Source organism: Eucyclogobius newberryi, unplaced genomic scaffold, assembly GCF_026437365.1.
Source record: "Eucyclogobius newberryi isolate DKJ021-1_F unplaced genomic scaffold, fEucNew1.0.hap1 SCAF_15, whole genome shotgun sequence".
NCBI classification, from domain to species: Eukaryota; Metazoa; Chordata; class Actinopteri; order Gobiiformes; family Gobiidae; genus Eucyclogobius; species Eucyclogobius newberryi.
In genome coordinates, this window is record NW_027315779.1 from 7,414,002 (window position 1) to 7,437,625 (window position 23,624).

The 23,624-nt window shown below is 38.9% G+C and overlaps 1 protein-coding gene across 1 annotated transcript in view; it reads right to left on the bottom strand.

Annotated features, from left to right (window-relative positions):
• Window positions 1-8,155: 8,155 nt before the first annotated feature.
• The window catches only part of LOC140360616 (short transient receptor potential channel 4-like), a 29,924-nt gene continuing 14,455 nt past the window's right edge, over window positions 8,156-23,624 (bottom strand). The window contains exons 7-15 of the mRNA XM_072445926.1: window positions 15,039-15,384; window positions 14,540-14,679; window positions 14,274-14,474; window positions 13,554-13,675; window positions 12,684-12,879; window positions 12,374-12,568; window positions 11,736-11,777; window positions 11,273-11,362; window positions 8,156-9,047 (exon numbers count right to left, since the gene is read on the bottom strand). Of these exons, the coding sequence (XP_072302027.1) occupies window positions 8,427-9,047; window positions 11,273-11,362; window positions 11,736-11,777; window positions 12,374-12,568; window positions 12,684-12,879; window positions 13,554-13,675; window positions 14,274-14,474; window positions 14,540-14,679; window positions 15,039-15,384 (1,953 nt within the window). The 3' untranslated portion in view covers window positions 8,156-8,426. The remainder of the gene's footprint in view (window positions 9,048-11,272; window positions 11,363-11,735; window positions 11,778-12,373; window positions 12,569-12,683; window positions 12,880-13,553; window positions 13,676-14,273; window positions 14,475-14,539; window positions 14,680-15,038; window positions 15,385-23,624) is intronic.

A 23,624-nucleotide genomic window follows, 5' to 3' on the forward strand; every position in this document is an offset into this window, starting at 1 on the left:
CTTTCCTCCCTCCAACGCACGTGTTTCAATTGTGATTTTTCTTTGCACCGTCTCGTCCCAGAACGCCCAGGACTCCATATAAGTTACGGTTTACATCATACTGTAATGTTTGAATGTGGGACGTCTGCCACGCCTGCGCCAGACTTCTATAACGCCTCGAAATGTGTCCCAAGAGCTGCATATTGCACTTTACTCTGCTTTAATAGGGCAAGTCTTGAAAGTGGACTAAATAGGAGTCTGGATGGAATTGAGGTTGCAAAGCCAGTGAAATTAAATGACTTTTTTTTTTTAGATTTGACGGGAGCTTTTCAAAACCTGGAAGCACATGAAGCGGCTGCAAATGACAAGCTGTATTTTTGCAATGCTAACGAGAAAGAAGCCCCTCAGTAGAGGTGGAATTGCCAAATTATGCTTTGAAGAAACAATAATAATAGTGATGAGGTCCATAATGATTTGTTAGATAATTTGAGGTTATGATAATGTGATTGTTGTGACAGCGAGGGGCGTGAAGTGTTATTTCCACAGTATTTACACACAAGGAGGCAGATGATTGGCTGGAAAGTATGAAGTAGGGTTGTCAAAAGTGTCGAAAATCAGATACAAATCGATTCTAAAACGAGTAACAAAACTAGATACTAATTTGAGCAGGTATACAAAAAAAATCAGTTTTAACTACAAGATTTCATGGTAATGTAAAAAAACAAGTACTGTTATATGCTTGTGTTAAAAATGCACATACAAAATTACTGTCTATTGTCTAGAAAATAGCTATAACCGTTATAATCGTAGTATCAAATTGGTATTGCGTATTGAGCCTATTCGTTGATATTTTAGTCTTATAAGTTTGCAGCGGCTGGTTATTTGGTTTTCTACCAGTAGAGGCAGCGTGGAGCTTTGGGTCAGCAGCATCTACATCCACAATGTTTCATGAAAATAGACTCATGTCACACACTAAACATACTTATAATAATATATGCAATTATCAAGAGTAAAACCGTGCATTATCATTTCATTTGTTTGGCTTTAACTTTGGCTTTTTGTCCTCAGGTGCATTCATATACCACATTACAATATACCACATTACAATATACCACATTACAATATACCACATTACAATATACCACATTACAATATACCACATTACAATATACTGCATTACAATATACCACATTACAATATACCACATTACAATATACCACATTACAATATACCACATTATAATATACCGCATTACAATATACCACATTACAATATACCGCATTACAATATACAGCATTACAATATACCACATTACAATATACCGCATTACAATATACCACATTACAATATACCGCATTACAATATACTGCATTACAATATACCACATTACAATATACCACATTACAATATACCACATTATAATATACCACATTACAATATACCGCATTACAATATACCGCGTTACAATATACCACATTATACAATATACCGCATTACAATATACCGCGTTATAATATACTGCATTACAATATACCACATTACAATATACCACATTACAATATACCACATTATAATATACCACATTACAATATACCACATTACAATATACCACATTACAATATACCACATTACAATATACCACATTATAATATACCGCATTACAATATACCGCATTACAATATACCGCATTACAATATACCACATTACAATATACCACATTACAATATACCACATTATAATATACCACATTACAATATACCACATTACAATATACCACATTACAATATACTGCATTACAATATACCAAATAACAATATACCGCATTATAATATACCACATTACAATATACCACATTACAATATACCACATTACAATATACTGCATTACAATATACCAAATAACAATATACCACATTACAATATACCGCATTACAATATACCACATTACAATATACCACATTACAATATACCACATTATAATATACCACATTACAATATACCACATTACAATATACCGCATTACAATATACCACATTACAATATACTGCATTACAATATACCACGTTACAATATACCGCATTACAATATACCGCATTACAATATACCGCATTACAATATACCGCATTACAATATACCAAATAACAATATACCGCATTATAATATACTGCATTACAATATACCACATTACAATATACTGCATTACAATATACCACATTACAATATACCACATTACAATATACCACATTACAATATACCACATTACAATATACCGCATTACAATATACCGCATTACAATATACCACATTACAATATACCGCATTACAATATACCACATTACAATATACTGCATTACAATATACCACATTACAATATACCACATTACAATATACCACATTATAATATACCACATTACAATATACCACATTACAATATACCACATTACAATATACCGCATTACAATATACCACATTACAATATACTGCATTACAATATACCACATTACAATATACCACATTACAATATACCACATTATAATATACCACATTATAATATACCACATTACAATATACCACATTACAATATACCACATTATACAATATACCGCATTACAATATACCGCGTTATAATATACTGCATTACAATATACCACATTACAATATACCACATTACAATATACCACATTATAATATACCACATTACAATATACCACATTACAATATACCACATTACAATATACCACATTATAATATACCGCATTACAATATACTGCATTACAATATACCGCATTACAATATACCACATTACAATATACCACATTACAATATACCACATTATAATATACCACATTACAATATACCACATTACAATATACCACATTACAATATACCACATTACAATATACCACATTACAATATACCACATTATAATATACCGCATTACAATATACCGCATTACAATATACCGCATTACAATATACCACATTACAATATACCACATTACAATATACTGCATTACAATATACCACATTACAATATACTGCATTATAATATACTGCATTACAATATACCACATTACAATATACCGCATTATAATATACCGCATTACAATATACCGCATTACAATATACCACATTACAATATACCACATTACAATATACCACATTACAATATACCAAATAACAATATACCGCATTACAATATACCACATTACAATATACCACATTACAATATACCACATTACAATATACCACATTACAATATACCACATTACAATATACCACATTACAATATACCGCATTACAATATACATCATTACCACAGGACCAAACAATGTGCATCTGGACTAAACTGAGCTCAAACCAGGACCCAACATGGACAAGTGTAAAGTCACCCCTGATCTTGTGCCAATAATTCCCATTCAAAACGTTTGAATAATAAATCTGTGTTGATAAATTGAGTTTTCTGTCCTCTTCTCTTTTACTTTTACTACCAAACAGATTGATTTCTCTGTCCTCCTCCGCGTAGAAGCTGTTAGAGCTTGGATCCTCTTCCTCCGGCTGTCATGTTCATCGTTCATCAACTCCTGGATTTTCTCTCGACTTTGGCCAGATCTGATAGCGCTTAAAAGAAACAAATCCATTCAGAAATCAAATAGAAGTCATGTGCAAGCTTGAGAGCAAAACAAGTAGTGGTAAAAGCTTTGTGCATAAAAAGTAAAAGTAAGAACACACACATTGAATTAGTCAACTCCAAATTGTAAACAACAAAAACACATCCATATAATACAAAGTGGACTTCACCTGAACAAAACATACACATCTGAATTGTAATTGTTTATTGTTAATAAAATAATAATAATAAGAAAAGTAAAAGTCAGTCAACAAAAGACAAAATTAGTTCACAATGTCCAAGTGTCCCAAGTATTTTTTTAGTATTTTTTTTTGCAGAATTCTATGAAGGTTATTTTGTGTTTTTATTAAAAAAAATTGACATTGCATTTTTTTAATATTGATTTTTTTTTACATTGAATTACATTTTTCTTGACAATGAAATTTCATTTTTTTTTTACATCGAATAAAACAAATTAAATAATCGTATTTATATACAATTAATATTTTTACTAGATTTGGTGTAAAAAAATTTAAAATAAATTCAATGTTAATAAATGTATGTCCAAAAAAAAATGGCAATAAAAACACAAAATAACCTTCATAGAATTCAGAACTCAAAACCGTCCGCCACATGACCACACGCGCATGCTTCTTGCAACAGCATCTCTCCCTAGTGTACACAAGACGCCATTACAACGTTTGGTGTAGATCTGAGTGAATACAACATTCAGTGATTGTGAATGATCAGATCTGTGCTCATCTAAAAACAGCATCATAATATCAAACAGATGAACCGCTATTCAAAGTCTCATCGCGAGTGCATCTTTTATTCATTTTATTCCTCTTACACTTTCCCTTTTCCTTGTGAAACTGTGTAGCAGCCTTGTTAAATAAACCCCATGCCCACCCCAGGAGCTCTGTGCACAGTCTTTTGATCACACTCACAGTTTCATCGTGTGTTGAATATTTCATCCGCTTCATAGGCCTGGTCACTGGTTCTCTCACTGCTGACTCCTGCAGAGGCCAATGACAAAGAGCAACACCGGAACGACTTCAATCAAAAAACAGGTTTCATCTTCAAGAGTGCAGACAAAACGTGACTCAAGATGTGGTGTTTTTTGTTTTGCTTTTACTCCCTGCACACATCAGATATTCAAATTCAATATATGTCTCATAGGGGAAAGGCTGGTGAGCTACTGTGGCAGAAGGACTTGTTTTTTTTGAGTAAACAACAGTAATTTCACAAATACAATCCCTCAGATGAGACTTTGTGGTGCATTATTTTCTGTAGTTGGGCTGCATTGTCAGGACTGTTCGAAAGGGTGCATTAAACGTATAATTGAGCATTTGTTTTATTATTTATTGTGACCTCGAGAGACATCCATAATGCATTCTTCAAAGTTCTGGAGTTAAAGAGCGTGTGTGTGTTTCCATGTCAAAGGGACGTATTCTGAAAAATCAACTTCAATGAGCTTTTAACCACATTACTCGTGTTTTCTTAGTTTACTCAAAGTTGTATTTTGTTTGATTCATGCATGTTTGAGTCATCTTGTGTTTCCCTGTAACTGAGGCTCGAGTGCTCAGAAAATTCCTGTTTTCACCTTGCCCCTATCCCCACCCACATCCCTGTACCTAGCTGTGATTATTTGAATAATTAAGGCTTTGAGTGATGCATGCTGGGTTATAAAATGACACGTAAATGTAAATGACAATCCGCTTCTTGTTACAATGAAACGTCACGATGAAGAGGCGGAGCTTATCGCTTCTGCAGTTTTGAACAGGAAGTCACTGGACCTGTTTCTGTTATTAAGCCGTTTTAGATCAATATTGCGGTTTACAATGAACAAAATGTATCTGCTTATGTTATAGTTCAATACTAAGTACCTGATAAAAGCACGACATGTCTCCTTTAAGTCTGTGATCGATGAAAATACATCTTAAGGTGGAAATGCACTTCACATTTTGCTCAGAATGACATCTGTCCTCAGTGTTGTGTCTGTTCTTGGGATGTCAAGAATATTCGGCTAATCGGTGTTTATTCAGGTCACAATAAAACCATAACAATTAAATAAACCATGACTATTTTCAAAGCAAAATCAAGTGTTTTCAATTAAATATGTCGTCCAAAAATACACACCAAAATATATAGTGGCTGTTTATTTCACAATGAGTTTACTTTTGCATTCAGAACTTAGATTTCATGAAGTTGGTCACATACTTTTAAAACAGTAATAAAGGGAAAGAAAATTTGCTTTTATTTTGTGTCGATGATTGTGAGTAATTGTTAAATTGGGATGTTTTTTTCTCACAATAACTAAAATGAGACAATGGGACATACACACTGGTGGTCGTCATTGCCACTGGATGGAACATAGATAGGTTTAATGCCATACTGCGGAACATTAAAGCAATAACATCGCCGTGGAGACAAGCAGACCATCCACCAGAAAGTTACACCTTTAATTAATGCAATTTACCTACAAAACGCCTCGAGGAAAGACGTAGATGGCTGTGTAAAAGAACTGACACTGAATTAACGCTCAATTAAACAGTAAATGCCATTCTGATGAAAAGAACATGTTTATTGTTGAGTAGTAGGTAAACCACGAATATTATGTTCTAGGCAGGCCATTCTACCTTTAAATATAATACCTTAAAGTTTAAATAGTTGAGCTAACAGTAGCTATCACAATCCTAGGTTTTTGCATAGAAAAACAGTGAATTGTTGTGTCGTTGAGGACTGCATGTCGGCGTTAAAGTTTAAAGTGCCGAGACGGACAGCGTAAGGCAGAGAGTCGACTAAAACCAAACATCTATTGCTCAGGAGAAAGAAACCGGGACGAAAACTGGAGGTAGAAAGGCCGATGCAGAAGAGATGACGGACGACAATCAGGAGTGACGCTACGACCGTCTGAGAGGGAATCGGACGCACAAAACACAGGAAACAAAAGAAAAAAATAAAGACTAAAATCAGTATCGAAACTAGATGCTCATTTGAACGAGTATCAAGGGTGCAAGAAACACATTGACACAGGATTGGTTTTCAAATCGATTGACTTTCAATTAGAACTAGTTTAAGACCGGGAACATGAAAGACTGTTATTTTGTGTTGACAATTACATACCGTATTTTCCGGACTATAAGTCGCACCTTTTTTCATAGTTTTGGCCGGGGTGCGATTTATACTTATATTTATACTTATATACTTATACTCCGGAGCGACTTATATGTGATATTATTTGTTATTTTCACACTTGCCACCGCATTTCATACTCCAGTGCGACTTACATATGTTTTTTTTTCTTCTTTTTTAATGCATTTTTTGGCTGGTGCGACTTATAGTACGGAAAATACGGTACTCGGTTTGAAAAAGGATTTTTAATGATGAGTATTACATTTTCCTTAGTATAGAAAGTGACTTCACACTCAAAAATCATGATCTTCCTCAACGTTTGTACTTCCACTGATTGAAACATGTTGGTCTAATCTTGTATTTTACTGCATTTGTGGCGGTCAGAAAATGTAGTTGGGAATATTTGAAACATTAAGACTCAGAGGGTTAAAATAAAAATGATCGACCGGTACTTATGTTAAAATCTTCTCTAAAATGTGAGTATCGTGACAACCTCGGACCATTTCCCCCTGTTGTTCATCAATACAGAACGGTTTGAGAGATACACACATTAACATCTCTACAACGCCCTTGTCCTTTTTGTTTCACAGTAAAAGTGAAAGGTTCAAATGCGGCTCAAACAGAAATACAAACACAAAGAGGGTTCATGTGTAGCTGCGTGTGTGTCCTTCACTTTCCCTTCAAGGTCATAAGGTCATCCGAGTACATCAGAGCCAATAATCGAAGTTTCCGGTGTTTTTTGTGGAATCAGTCCATCATAAATCTTTTCCATGTACACAACGTCACTTGTCACGGCTCTAACTGTATCGTAAGACTCAAACTGCCGTTCTGACTGACCCACGGCCTCCCTGAGTCGCCCCGACGACCGAAGCTGAGCTAAAAGTACAAGACTCTTCCAACGCTGCAGACATGAGTCGTCCTGTCTGAACCCAATTGTCAGCCTCTTTCCACATTTTTGTTTTATATAAAAAAAAGTCTGAGGTCAATTCAACCTCTGTTCACATATGAAACGTTATAAATAAATGTATATGAGTTAAATAGGGTGGTAATAAATTAACTAACTTTTGAGTTTGTACAATATTTAAAATACAGTGCAATTGAATACAGGATGTTTTTTTGTTTTTTTTCCAAAATGATCATAAAACCACATTTTAAACAAATATCCAACTCAATAAAATGCATGTAATCTGGCATTTCTTTTTCATAAACTCTACCAATACCAGATTATTTACTGATGATGCCCTTGGGACAAGACACAAAGATAAAACCCAAGTCTATGTCCACGAGAAGGACACAAGGCCAGACTTTGACATAATTTATAATTCATACATTGTGTAGTTCTGTTCACAATTTTCGCCTCACTTCGCCAACACATATTTTACCGTCATTATAGCACTGTTTTTTGAAACTATGACTTCTCAAGAGCGTTTTTCTGTTGCTCGTGAAATCTTGTGGCCCGAAATGTTGTCCCATCCCTATGTTCGTGTGAATAAAATGCAGTTTTATGACATATACAAACCCCTTGCAGTTTGTCTGTTCACCTCAAGGTTATAATTCATATATTTTCAAACATCAACCAATGTCGTAATCCCAAAGGTCCTTGTGGCCTTTAGTAAACCAAAGCCTTGTTGGTGCTACATGTAAACGCATTATTGGATTTAAATAATAAAATAACTCTGCTTGGACTGTCTCAGAATATGCTTCATTACATTATAGTCATCTCCACGGTCTCCTCTGTCTCCTCTGTCTCCTCTGTCTCCTCACTTCTCCCACAATCCTCCTCTTCCACACGTTCAGTTAAACGTTCATTCGCACCAGTCTCGTCTTCCTCTCGTCTGTGCTCCAGGAGTGGTCTGCTCACGCCGCTGTCCGCTGAAAACTTTGAATCAGTCTCTTCAACATCCGAGCTCCCAGACTCTGCCTCCTCCGACAACGAGTACATTTTCCTGGAAGTCTCTCCTTCTGGACCGGCCGTATCGTCGGCGCCGCTGCTCCTGTGTCTCGTCCGAAACAAGTTCAAGTCGGTTTTCCTTTGCCCCGTCTCCTCGGCGGCGCTGAGGGGTAACAGTCCGTTCGCTAAGCCGTTGAAGGCTTCTGGGGGCCTCGGTGACGCCGTGCAGCACTGCTTGAGGATGCTCGAGGCCGCCATTTTGAAGCGGTTTATCTTGGGTTTGGTCTGGGAGGAGACTTTGAGAGATGCGTTGGGATAGGCCAGGCTGGAGTCCATGGAGCTGCAGCCGGCGTTGGCCACGGGCAGAGTGGGCTTAACGGTCTTCATCATCCCCATCACCTCGTAACGGAAACTGGAGATGTCCTGTTTCAGCTCCTGGGGGAGTTCAAAGAAATCAGAATTTAAGGGTGGAGTTGCTTTCTTTTGTTAGTTGTGTTAGTATGTTAATTTAAAATAAAGAATGGTTGGAGTTTGTTTGCACACACAATCGTCGGAACTGGGATTAAATCTGGAATATAGACTAAAACAGGATTAACTAGGACTAGAACAGGAGCTAACCAAGTCAAAACCAGGATTAAACTGGGAACAAAACAAGACCAGGACAAGTGGAAATAAGTCCAACATATAAGTCTCTATCAGGGGACGCCATCTTGCTCAAGGAAGGTCCAAAAAGTTTGACTGCAAACACAAACAGAGAGAAAGGAAGGTTAATTACTCTTAATGAGCTGTGAAGCAGTTCTTTTTTTACTAATGAGAGATTTGTGGATTTGTGATGAGAGACCATGTCTAAGTGTTTCATTATTATGGCTTTAACATTAGAGTAGATCACGTGCTGCAGGAAAGTGCTTGTGGCTGAAATACATAACACACACTGGCCATTGCAGCTAGACACTTAATGTTTTAATTACTCAGAAGTGTTTTTTTGTGTGTGCGAATGCTTCCACAGACGCTTTGGACAATGTTTTTCATGGTACACTGCATTTCATTACAAACTTGCTGACACATCACTGAGTTCGTTAGGTGGGCTGGCTTTCCTTGGCCAATCGAAGTTTGGAATGCCGGTACCTTTCGATTTATAAATCTTCGAGATCTCATCTCCGGCCGATCATATTCCGAGGAGCAGTTCCCGTCTGCGCTCTCAGAACCCGCTTGTGTTCTCTCTCGCACACAAACCGGGTAAATGGCTTTTAGATTTGTTGCAGTGCAAGTCTTGGAATGGACTCCAAATGGGAGTTTGAGAGCGCGATCACACTTACACGAACACTACATCAAATGACCAGGAGCTAAAACCAGGACGAGAACAGGACCAAACATCGAAGCTTAACTGAGCTCAAGACTAAACCTACAAATGCTTTATTCAAGACTAAATGCTTCACTTTGAGCTGATTGTGTTAGTATCCGCTCTGCTGAGACTCCATTTCCCATGTGCCCCTTGTGTTTGTCATGTGCTCCCATGTTTGTGTCATAATATAATACATCCATGGTTTGTGTCTGTGTGCCATGTGTTCCTGTGTCTCCGCCCCTCACCTGTGTCTCCGCCCCTCACCTGTGTCTCCGCCCCTCACCTGCCGTCTGCTACTTCCTGGATTTCCCAGTCGCCTCCCACCACACCTGCTGTCAGTCTTTTCTCATTACCTCAATTAGTTTCTCTTGCCACTTGTTTGTTCTCCATCAATCACCTGCTTCTCTGTATTTAAGTTCAGTCTCCCCTTTGTTCTGTGTCTGTTCATCATTTGATGTCTGTCCAAAAGACTGCTAGTAAGTCCTGCCCTGCTCCTGCCCTGCCCTGCTCCCGCCCTGCTCCTGCCCCTGCTCCTGCCCCTGCTCCCGCCCTGCTCCTGCCCCTGCCCCTGCTCCTGCCCCTGCCCTGCCCCTGCCCTGCTCCTGCCCTGCTCCCGCCCTGTTTCCCTGCTGGTCTACCTGAGCTAAGTTTGTGCTTTTCAGTTTTGACTTTTTGGAATTTTGGATCTTTTGTGTTTTTGGGACATTCTGTACCTTTGTACTTTGCCTTTTGGATTTTGGACATTTGTTAAATAAACTCTACTTTGCCTTTATCCGGACTGCGTTTGGGATTTTACCACCGGGATCATAACAGATTGACTGAGTTGACATGTGTTTGTGCTGTTGTGCTGTTGTGCTTGGCCAGGACCCTTGTGCAAAGGTTTTATCCGAGTTAATAAAGGTAAAATAAACATAAAATAAAACCAACAGTACCGGTAGTAGAAGTGAGGTAATACAATGTATACCTTTAGCAATTAATATATTAAAAGAAACAAAACAACAGTGGAATAATTCAAGTCTAGGAGAACTATTCACAAAGACTACCAGGACTGAATGCGTTCTCAGCCTAATTCACATTTAGATGTAGATGACTTGAAAGTAGAGCACATAAACATAACACACTGACAACCATTCATGCTAACATTTCTGTACAAGTGTGTTATGCATACTATGAAAACCACTTCATTCTCGCGTGCGTTTATTCCCAAACTTGTGAGCGTTCAGTTTTATTCTGCGGCGTTGTATATTTTTAACCGTAAACCCGGTGCCAGAGTCTGCTTACGTAACGCCTCTTTGTTGTGCACAAACTGAGCGCGTACCTTGAAGTTCTCCTCCGTCAGGCCCTCCTCTGTCTTGGCGTCTCTGATCATGGCGGCGACGTAGCGCTTCACCAGATTCCTCAGCACCTCCTACATCAGCACCAGAGAGAGCGACATAAACCCTTAAATACTCACAATGTCCTACAAAAGTCAATGAGTCAGAACAGAAAGCCACTTACAAGAGAAAAACATGTCACGGCTACATTTCCTCCGAAGCCCCTCTGACAACCCCCCACTGGTCGGGACAAATAGATTTCTTTGCAGCACAAAATATCCCAGCGAGTGTAATTTTAGGCCCATTGTGGGGTTCAGCGCTAATGCTTTAACTTATCGACAGTCGGGGAATTCAGATGCAGAGTGGCGGCTAAAAAGGCCGGCGCGTTCTGTCTGTGACTTGTTTTAGCACAAAAACAAAAGAGATACAGGGGGAAACAAGCGGCTGAGGATGTGATCTGTGACTTACCTGATACTGATGGTTCACGCGCACGTTCTCCGCCGCTCGTCTCTGCGAATGCAACAGTGACGATATGAACTTTAGTCTGGATTATGTTTGATGTTTACTTAAACGCACAGTATCTGCTGCATCGTTTCAGACTGTTCTGTCTGTCAAAGTCCTACAACTGTTAAATGTACAATCAAGGCGACATATCTGGCTATTTCAGAACTGTCGAGGTATTTATAAACCAGAACTAAAACAAGGCCTAAACTAAGACTAAACTAGTAAAAACATGGCCTGAACTAAGGCTAAACTAGAACTAAAACAAGGCCTGAACTAAGATTAAACCAGAACTAAAACAAGGCCTAAACTAAGACTAAACCAGAACTAAGACTAAACCAGAACTAAAACAAGGCCTAAACTAAGACTAAACCGGAACTAAAACAAGGCCTAAACTAAGACTAAACCGGAACTAAAACAAGGCCTAAACTAAGACTAAACCAGAACTAAAACCATGTCTAAACAAAGATCAAAACCAGATCCAAAAACACAATTTTACAAGACATGACATACAAGTCCTGAGGTCTGAACACTGCTCTTCACTTGTGCTCGTCTTGCACACTTTGATTTGTGCGTAAAACAGTCACACATTGTGGGACACGTACCCCCAGTGATCCCAGGGTCTCCGGCCTCCTGGCTCTCGCCCTCTTGCAGATCTGCCTCTTGGTCCAGCACATGAGGTACCAGAAGGACTTGGGGCTGGGGACGATGTTAAACGGCGCGGGCAGAGTGGCTCCCTCCTCAAAGTAACTCATCCACAGCTTTGTCCTGGCAAACTTCCACTCGATATCTGCGTGATCCTGACACACAGAAGAGGCGGTTCAAAAACAATGGCTGCCAACAGCACAGAATTGCATAAAAGCGTTATCTATTCATTGGCTTTGTTTCATGTGGAGGTCTTTGATGTGGGCTTACTGCGATGTGCTGGTACGAGTTGTTCATCATGGCGATCAGCATGTTCAGAAGCACCACCAGAGAGATGACGTTGTAAGTCCCGAACATTGTGGCACCAATGAACTCGGTGAACTGGTGGTCCGGTTTCACATTGGTAACGTAGAGGTTTATGAGGCCGAAGATGGACCAGAAAAGGGATTGAAGAGTCTCAAATAAGCTGTGAAATGACAAGACAATTGATTCAAATGAGCTGTAAGCCCGGTGTTGCACGTAAAGTTGGAACAATTCACTCATAAAGATCATGTGTGAAAGTGGGACCCATTGCATCAGGTGATTACTGTCATATTGAAAGAGAAATGGAGGACTGAATGTGTTAAACGACCGAGAACAGGCATGACATTTTCTTCAACATTCGCTGTCCCTCATGTTTTTAACAGATAAAACAATACTAAATCTTCATATTTTGTTTAGAATTTAGTTGCCCATACATTCTTTACAAAACAAGACCTTTATTGTCAGCAGATGTGGAAATGTCGATTAAATAAATACACAAAATGCAGTACTGTAGCCCACAATTGTCATAGTTTGAATTAGATAAAAGCTTTTGAGTGAAAAGAAAAACTAACCTCCACATATTTTCTTTTCTTTACTGGGGTGTTATTTTGATACAAGATGGTCATTGTATATTTATAATATAAGAGTAATATCTCATTCTCGAATCAATGTTTTGTTCTTTTTTTGAGATCTTCAGTAAAGCAATTTTGATTCTGCATAGAAATGTTTTAACGTTATCATTTTAATACACCACACCACAGAAAAACACTGACTTTATTTACCCAGAAGATTAAATTCATGCATTATTCACACATACACACTGAATGGAGAACTCACGTTGAAAATGCATTGTTCTGCTGCACACAGCGGATTCCTTTACACTTTCCCTTCTCATCTTCAGCCTTGGTCTCATAGTAAAAGTACAGCTGATTCAGCCCATTGGCAAAGGCCAGCAAAACCTGCGAAGTATAGAGCCAATTAAGTGTGCTAAGCCGTATCCTTCTTTAAACAGTTCAGTGCTTTTTGGAAAATACTGGATGTGACTTGGTTGAGTCATATAGCTAATTAGTACTAAAATGACCAAGCATTAAAGTCATATCTCCTGGCAGAAAAAACAAAAACATTTAAAAAACTGCATTTAGTGTGGAAAAATATTGTGTGTTCAGCTTTGTGAATCAGGTTTGTTCACTCTAGGAATGCCACAATATAAAAAAAATGTGTGTTACAATTTAACAATTAGTTGCGATTACTCTGATCCTGACAAACAACAGTGACATGTTTCATTTTCTTTCATTCCCATTCATATTTGTGAGCACTTTTTGAAAATCCAACTTTCTGAATGACAAAATAAGGTAAATGCGAGGAAAAACAACCAAAATTTAATTTGATTGAATAAAATATACAACATTTAGCTTCAAAATGTTTCACAAGGATTGTTTTTTACTTTTTACGATTATGTTGTGACCAGAATGATCGCAATCATCGATGAACCTAAGAATCTGGACATCCCTCACTGGTTCACTGGTTTGTAAACGCTGTGTTGCGCTCGAAGTTTACCAGGCAGTAGATGAAGAGGAACTTGAGGATGTCCAACAGCATTCTGCCCAGTGAGATCTGCAGAGGCCCCAGGTGTGAGTTGGCCGTGAACAGTGAGATGAGGCGGAGCGAGCTGAAAATGTTGGCGATCGCAAACACTGCCTCCGCCACCAGAGTCGGGTGCCACATCTCCCACTGGTTCCTGGGTTTGCTGCCGCTGTACTAGACGACAGATGCACACAATGATCTCGCTGCACTTGAATACCGTTTGCGTGTAGGTGGCTTACTTTGGTGTAGGCTACGATCTTGAGGGATATTGTGGCCAAATACAAAGAGTTCATGACAAAGTCCATGAGGTTCCACCAGTCGTGAATGTAGTCCTGAAATCCACCGTCCCACATCTGCTTGATCTCTGCCCAGATGAACCCTGGGATGCAAATTATGAATAGTGCAGAATTAGGAACGACAGATCATATTCCTCTGATTCTTTAGGGGAAACCATGTTAGCAACTATAATGCTATAATACTGAACTTCTACTGCCCTGCTACTTCACTGTATACCTAAACTAAACGTCATGATTTCCTATTTCTGTGAGCTTATTGAGTCTTCTAGAGTCATTGTTTTTCACTTTATTATCATCTCCCTCCATTATGTGTGTATAAAACATGAATAAATTGCTGTCTGAGCTACACTTTATTTCTAATTACTTTATTGCGGATTGAGAGTTTCTAAAACAAGTTAATCCTATTTTACTGCATGTTGCACCTTTAACCCTGAGTACTGACCTACGACCCAGGGCAGGATCATCCACTCCACGGTGGTCGGCGGAGGGCCCTGGCGGTCCTGGCGGTCCTGCTCCGTGGTGACGATGTGCTGCGAGGCCAGAAGCAGCAGGAACAGGAAGGTCAGGTAGGACGAGGTGTGGCAGATGAACTTGATGAAGGGTTTTCGGATGAAGAGTCCGTAGCGGCTCTTGGGGGCGATGAGGTAGCACAGGGCGAACAGCGGGAAGAGCAGGCCGATGAAGACACACGTGATGAACTTCCCCAGCCATTGTCGCCTCCTCCAGCCCGGGAACTCATCGTACCAGCGAGAGGCCAGGAGCTGCTGGCAGTTCGGCTGAGCCACAAACTATACAGCGGGATCAGCATCACAGCAGCATCGGGAGGAAGAGAGACAGTGTTTCTAATAAGTCATTATGAAGTATATTGTATGTAAAACACTACCTTCATACATGGCGTGACACTTCAATTCATGTGCAATTACTGTCGTGATCACATGCAATGGTATTTATTTATTTATTCATTTTTATTATTTTTCCCCTCCATCCCTTGTTGGGAAATGAGAGGTTTTGTCTATGGGAGTTTTTGTTCTTCTACTGAGAGTGTTTTTCAAACTTCCTATAAGTGATCTGTTCTTTTCCTTTGTATCTACCTGCGTTGCAACAATTAAATTTCCCCATGTGTGGACAATAAAGGATTATCTTAAATCTTATCTTACCTTATCTTAAATTGCTGAATAAGAAACTCTGTTGACGTTATTACAGTGTACAGCTCATTAGATAACAAGATACAATGACTTTTAGACATCCACAGTCCTGTTTCACGACTAACGTATAAAGAGGAGTGTGGTTAAATGTTGGGTGGAGCCAAAGTGGTCACACAAAGCTTCAAGTGTCTCCTTTAGTCCGTCTTTCAGGCCCAAACTGAACATGGTCCTGCTACTTGAAGACGACCAGCCAAACCTCTGAGAGTGCATGACTCGTCTGCCTCACTGACCAAACGCTCACTCACACAATCAAATACAATGTCACACACTAAATATATTGGTGAATAGTCTTTCTCTAAAACCTAAAGCAGCATCATAATCCTACATGATTCCGTCCTACAATCAGTGGTGAGTGTTTGAAGTCTAAAGTCTAAGTCTGTCATTCCTTCACAGAAACACTCTGCGCCCCAGAAATGGTGTGAAATCTTACGGGGAGTTCTCATTAAAGTCACCGTGTTGACCGGTAACAACCGCTGCCAACACACCAACTCTGCAGCCCATCACCATGGAAACCAGGGTCCCTGCGTCAACAGCTCAAATTCACCAACACTTTAGTATTCAACCTCAACACTTAGAAGGGAAATGTAACATATTTAATACAAGCTATAATATACAAATAAGTGTACCCCCATATATATATATATATATGATTATATATGTATATATATATATATATATATATATATATATGATTATATATATATATATATGATTATATGTATATATATATATATATATATATATACATATGATTTTATATATATATATATATATATATATATATGATTATATGTGTGTATATATATATATATATATATATATGATTATATGTGTATATATATATATATATATATATATATATATATATGATTATATGTATATATATATATATATATATATATATATATATATATATATATATATGATTATATGTATATATATATATGTATAAATTCAAAAGCAAACACCAAACAGAGCCACTCCAGCGACTCTTCATCAGCATGAATAATGACTCACTAATGCTAATGATACACACTTTAATCCATGTGCAGAAGGAATGTAAAGAAAGGGTGAATAAAAGCAGCTTCTACTAGCACTGCCTCTGTAGTAAACTAATACTACAGTCATCTGACAAGTACTCCTTCGATATTGAGTATAAAAAAAGTGCTTGTAATCTTACTATCAGCCACTTGAGTGTATTTCAGTAAGTACTTCATATTAGGATATAAAAGCAGGTCTATCCCGGCACATTGTTTTTTACAAATGGCTTCAGGCGAGACGGAGCGGAGAGGCCCCTGGAGAGGCCCCTGGAGAGGTCCCTGGTGTTTACATGACCTGTCTGTCTCTATGGTCCAGTGTCTGTTCAGTGTTTCTGCCTCAGTCGACTTTAAACTGTCCTAAACCGAGAGGGAAGAGCTCATCTCTGAGTGAAGAGTTCTTCTCCTGCAGCTTTAAGAACAGAAACGCTCCAATAACCGACAGACTCCAAACTCCAGCTCCACTCAAAAGTATCAAACAGATCATACGAGTGTTTCCAATAAAACAGAACTATTTTCATCAACATCTGGGAAGAAAAGTGCTGGGAATGTAGAATAAACCCTCCAAATGAGTTACACCTCTCAAATAGTTTCATTTCATCATCAGATCTTGTTTTTAGAGTCTCTTTCATTTGAGACGCAGCTGCAACATTTACAATCACGTTCTGATGAAATACTGACATATTGTCATTTTCATATCAAAATATTGCTCTCTCGACTTGGTATAAAATGAGAAAAAACCCTAATGAAAAATCCCCAAATGAAAAAGGAGAAACAGGATTGTTTCCTTTGGGCTCGTCTCCTCGTCTCCTCGTCTCCTCGTCCCCGGGACACAAGCTCGTCTCCTCGTCACTCGTCTCCTCGTCACCGGGACACAAGCTCGTCTCCTCGTCACTCGTCTCCTCGTCACCGGGACACAAGCTCGTCTCCTCGTCTCCTCGTCACCGGGACACAAGCTCGTCTCCTCGTCACCGGGACACAAGCTCGTCTCCTCGTCACTCGTCTCCTCGTCATCGGGACACAAGCTCGTCTCCTCGTCACTCGTCTCCTCGTCATCGGGACACAAGCTCGTCTCCTCGTCTCCTCGTCACCGGGACACAAGCTCGTCTCCTCGTCACCTGGACACAAGCTCGTCTCCTCGTCACCGGGACACAAGCTCGTCTCCTCGTCACCGGGACACAAGCTCGTCTCCTCGTCACCGGGACACAAGCTCGTCTCCTCGTCACCGGGACACAAGCTCGTCTCCTCGTCACCGGGACACAAGCTCGTCTCCTCGTCACCGGGACACAAGCTCGTCCCCTCGTCTCCTCGTCCCCGGGACACAAGCTCGTCTCCTCGTCCCCGGGACACAAGCTCGTCTCCTCGTCCCCGGGACACTAGTGCAGTGCAGGTGTTTGTTGAATCTGGTATATTATACATCCAGTTATACATAATTTATAGCATTTATTTATTCTGCTCATTTTCAACAAAGTGATTTAATTCATTCATTTGCAAAGTTCTATGTTCAAAAGATAATCATGAATAATTCAAATATATATTTATTTATGCAACATTTGACAATGGTATTCAATATGCTTGACTTGATTGGGTTTTCAGTACATGTTAAATATGTAATAACTCTGTCTTTGGCATACCCAACTGTGAGCTAAATGTTATTGTGCATCACACAAATGTCTACACCATTAGAGGAGATCAAAATGTCTTTAAATCCAGATGCAGTTTTGATGAGAATCACAAGGGGGCAATGTCAAACTACTCTTATCACCTGTCTTGTCCCTCAGGACTAAGGATTTAGATGCCACTGCAAATATTCAGATTCACAGTGACTTTTATCTTTCTTCACATTTAAAGCCTTTGAGAGGATCATGGACAATTGTTTGTGTTTTTGATTATCTTTATCTGATTTGGTTCAAGCTGCATTAGAGTGTCATTTTACTGCGCTTTAGATAATCTCCTGTGAAGATTTCTATTCACACTGTTTTATATTGATTATTCCCACATACTGTACCCAAAAACACACCGGAAACTGCAAATCGGCAAATATGTTCAGTTAAAGCGCCTGTACGTGATTTTGAACCATGAGCGTAAAGCAGAGTTCAGAATGAACTAGTTCTTCCCTTTTGCGTCCTCTCTCACTCTGATGTTGACCCTGAGAGGAACAACAGATGGTCACAGGCAGTTGTCCTCTTCCAACAATGTCTCTGATTGGGTACCTGGATATCTGTCCCTGTAGTTTATCTTCTCATTTAATTCACTGGCACTAAAATACAAAAGCACATCACCCCATTTATAAACCCTTTGCACTGGCTCCCGCTTTCTTTTTGCATTGATTTTAATGGACATTATGCATTATTGGTATTGTTACATGTTCTTGACCTTTACTTTGGCATCTCATGTTTTAGAAAAAGAAACCAAACTGCCGTAATGCTGGCTGCAAAGGGAGTTACACAGCAGAGAGAAATAACTGCTAGATGTTGATGTCAGCACACAGTTGTAATGATCGTGTTTAAGCGTCAGAAAGACTTAAAAAGAGCACTGAGGACCTCAGAGCCGTATCACAGCTGGTATATGACATTGCAGATGGGAGAACGTCAGATTAGGGTGTTTTTGACACTCAGAGGGGAGAGGATTTAGGATGAAGCTTAATGCTACTCCAGGTATATTTTTGATGAGGAAACAACGTAATAACATTGTTAAAAGAGGAGGAGCTTCCTCTGCACAGGCAAATTGAGTCACATTCTGAATTAAAACACAGCTTTTCTCTTTAGCTTTTAACAGTTTGAAAAGTTGACTTTAGTTTTTAAAATCGTTTTTATTGTTCGGTTGTGTTACATTGTCTTATGCTTTGTGTGTTAAGCATTAGATAGATCCATCCGTGTCTTTTTTCAAGCCACAAATAGCAAATAAGCAATTATTTAAGCTTAGTTTATACTTCCACTCATTTAACATGCATTTATGTGTATGTACTATAATACATGTACTATATGTACTATATGTACTATATGTTCTGTAATACATACAGAGAGAACATCTTATGGTGAAAGAAACACCAGCTGCATCAGATCGTTCAGGTTGTGCTTCATGTCTTTTAACCCTATCATCAATTTGCTTCTATTGTTTCCATGTTTGAAATGAACACAAACAAAATATTACAATTGAGGTCAGTTATATATTAATGTTTTTGGATCTTTTTGAATCCTTGCATTGATACTACAGCGGCTTAGTCCTAAAGATTAAGAGCCCAGCTGCACAACACAAGAGACAGTTAAAAACATACCGCTTTATCAGCATCCAAAGCATTTTGAGTCACAATAATTACCTGCTCTTCACAGTCTGACAGTGGGTCGACCCTCGCCTCTCACCAAAAGACACAGCAATAATAGCTCTGTGCGAAAAACCGACAAGTAGCATTGTTTCAGCAACTAAATGTCCACTTAACCCTGACCGCCTCTCCCTGTCCAGACCAAAGAACGCCTGCCACACACACAAAGAGAGAGCGTTGAACCACTGTAATTACAAAGCTCACAAGTCACACGGAGTCCAAAGGAAACAACAGGAATCATGGTGGTTCTTCTGCCGTGGGCTTTCACCTCTCAGATACTTCATGACCGTGTACTTCAGTATTAATCAATTAAAGAAAAGTATAAAACATACAGAACTGCACTTAATTTGAGGGATGTCCACTGTATGAAGATGGAAAGAATTCAAATATATTGTACAGTGAATTGAATAAGCTGTAATTTGTCAGTGGAGTCCAAAGTACCCGTTTTAGTTCTGGTTTGTCTTTTTTCAACACACGTAGATCATTATTTTACATTCATTCATTGTATTGATCGAAAATGGCTTAATAGGCCTAATAGTTCTATTGATTTCCCCCAAATCAATAGAAAATGCCTGATCTGCACAGTGGCATTTCACAGTAGCAAGGAGCAATTTTTATGTTTTTATTTATATTATATTTAGATATTAATATTTTGGGGAAATTACCATATGAATTAATCAAAATGCAACTTTGAGTAAGAAGTAGGAAAAGTGTTTCTGTTTGTGGGGTTAGATCAAGCAACTGTCTGAATGACAATCTCAAACAATGGCCAAATATGAAATAGTCTAAATGAAATAACAGAGCAATGATTAAAGGAATGTATTATGTGTTTATGTGGCGTCATGTCATATGCACTGACACTTGGACTGAGTACATAAGCAGAGTAAAAGGTAAATCATTGTGTATATTGAAGCTTCATAGGCCAAATGGATTTATCAGTCATTTATGTGGCAGAAGCATGATTATTGTAAAAATGATTTTGCTCAAATGGGTAATATATATATATATATATATATATATATATATATATATATATACAAAAATATGTGTGTCCTTGATCTTGATGAACACTGTTATAACGTGGTTAAATGCTCATAAAAATGACGGAAACCAGACAACACTGTCAGACTTTATAACAAACACTGTTAGTCCTGAACACTCGCAATACTGACCTAACCATGTGCAATTCTGTCATATGTGCAATTACTGTTGTGATTCATGTGCAATTAATGTGAAATTCATGTGCAATCTATGTGCTGTCGTGACACATATTCATGTGCAATTACTGTCGTGATCACATGCAATGGTATTTATGTATTTATATATTTGTCTAAGGGAGTTTTTGTTTATAGGAGATCTTCTACTGAAAGTGTTTTTCAAACTTCCTATAAGTGATCTGTTCTTTTCTTCTGTATCTGCCTCTGTATCTACCTGCGTTGCACCAATGAAATTTCCCCATGTGGGACATTAAAGGAATATCTTATCTTATAAATAAAGTCGTTTTAAAACCCTTCCTCCTGTGTTGACTGTACAATGTTCGAGACCTTCTGCTACTTTGGCTCTTCCTGTTGCATTGCACTTAACTCCACTGCAGCATGAGCAGGAGCAGATTCTGGACTGTCCTCAAGACTCTGAGCGTGCCAGGGTCATTTGTCTTTGAAAAGGGCAGATGAAGGGGTTTTTAGCTCCATCAGAGACACAGCCCTCCATCTCTGTCTGTCTGTGTGTGATCGAAGGCTGCAGTGTAATGAACGAGGAGAGTGGATAATGAAGACAGCCCTGGGCCAGACCCGAGGAGCTGCTGCAGGCTGAGGACTCGTGTGTTTGAGTCTGTGCACAACGGATCAACCGCTGTTAACTATGAAGAGATCGGGGAAAACAAATGGGCTGAAATATTGTGTGGAATGTAAGAATGTTGATGTTTTATTGTATTCTTGACTTAATCAATTAAATTAAATGTAACCTTTCTGATTGATGGACTATATAATCAACACTTAACAAAGATTAAATATAATGAAATGGCAAAAAAAAAGGCCTGCAATAAGTCAAATGATTCATAAGATTCATTCACCTTTTTGGTGAATGAATCTTATGAATTCACACACGTCACATAATCTTTCAGTTGTATTCAAGGCTGTGATTTATATCAATATTGCAGCTTTCATTGGTTTCAGCTTCATGTTATGCCACTTGTTGAGGGCTTTTCGCCATTCAAAATATATAATACGTTGTTACTTGGGTGAGTATCAAAATATTCACTCAATCTAAAAAATGTTGATACATTACTATCTTTTGACAAAAAAGAGGGATCCACCACCTTCTAGTCTCCGTGGAAATTACATTGCGTTACCCAGAATTCCCTACGGTATTGCATTAACTTATTTTATCTTGCATTTATTCAATTCAATTCAACTTAATTATTATTGCTTAAAAAGGCCTTATTTGTACCGGGTGTGCAGTCACCTTGCCGCTGCTTTAACAAAGGAGATAAAAGAATAAATGGTTGTGGTCCTGGAGCCATGGTGGTGCATGTGCCAGACAAAGTGCTGGCAGCCAAAGGCAGATGAGTCGCTCCTGAGAATATCCACATCGTCTCACCTTTATATTCAGAGGAACAATTGTGCAGCGTAATATCTCTTTAACTCTTCTGCCTCAAGGTGCCTTCAGTTATAACTGAGAAGCCCAGGAAATAAGTGACAAAAGCAGCACTCGTGCATCATGTATAATGTTATCACAGCTGTTCCTATGGAGATGCTCCGAGATACAAACCACCATAACAGGAAAACACTTCTCTTAGACTGATGTTTGATGTTAGACTTTTGCACAGGAACAATTATGGGCACCTATAAAAATGCTGGAAATGTCTAAATTCTCATCAAAAACATAATTGTGAGATTTGAATTAAAGGCGCAATGGACAATTTTTTCGGCGATTTGAGAACTCAGGCGGACGTGATACAACACACACGTGCGTTTGTTTATTAGCGCATCTCTCGTCTCCCGTAGATTTCCGTCTTCTTCTGCGTCAGCTCGAACTGTCTTTCTCCGTCTTAATTTTGTCCTGTACACTGAGGGAACTATATCATGATAGATCCATGCGCTTGGACACGTGGAAACGTGCTGCTCTTGTGGGGACGAGCCACACAAGGCTGCAGGTGAGCGGTAGGTGCGTTTTATGATTGATACGTGGCTGGACTAATGGGCCGTCCACGCCACGAGGAAATGAGACTCAGATTTGGGTAAAAAAAATCGTCCATTCAACCTTTAAAGGCGCAATGGACGATTTTTCGGCGATTTGAGAACGCAGGCAGAAGTGTGCATGCGCACTCCCCCGTGCGGACTGATACAACACACACGTGCGTTTGTTTATTAGCGCAACAGATCACATCGCATCTCTCGTCTCCCGTAAATTTCCGTCTTCTTCTGAGTCAGCTCGAACTGTCTTTCTCCGTCTTAATTTTGCCC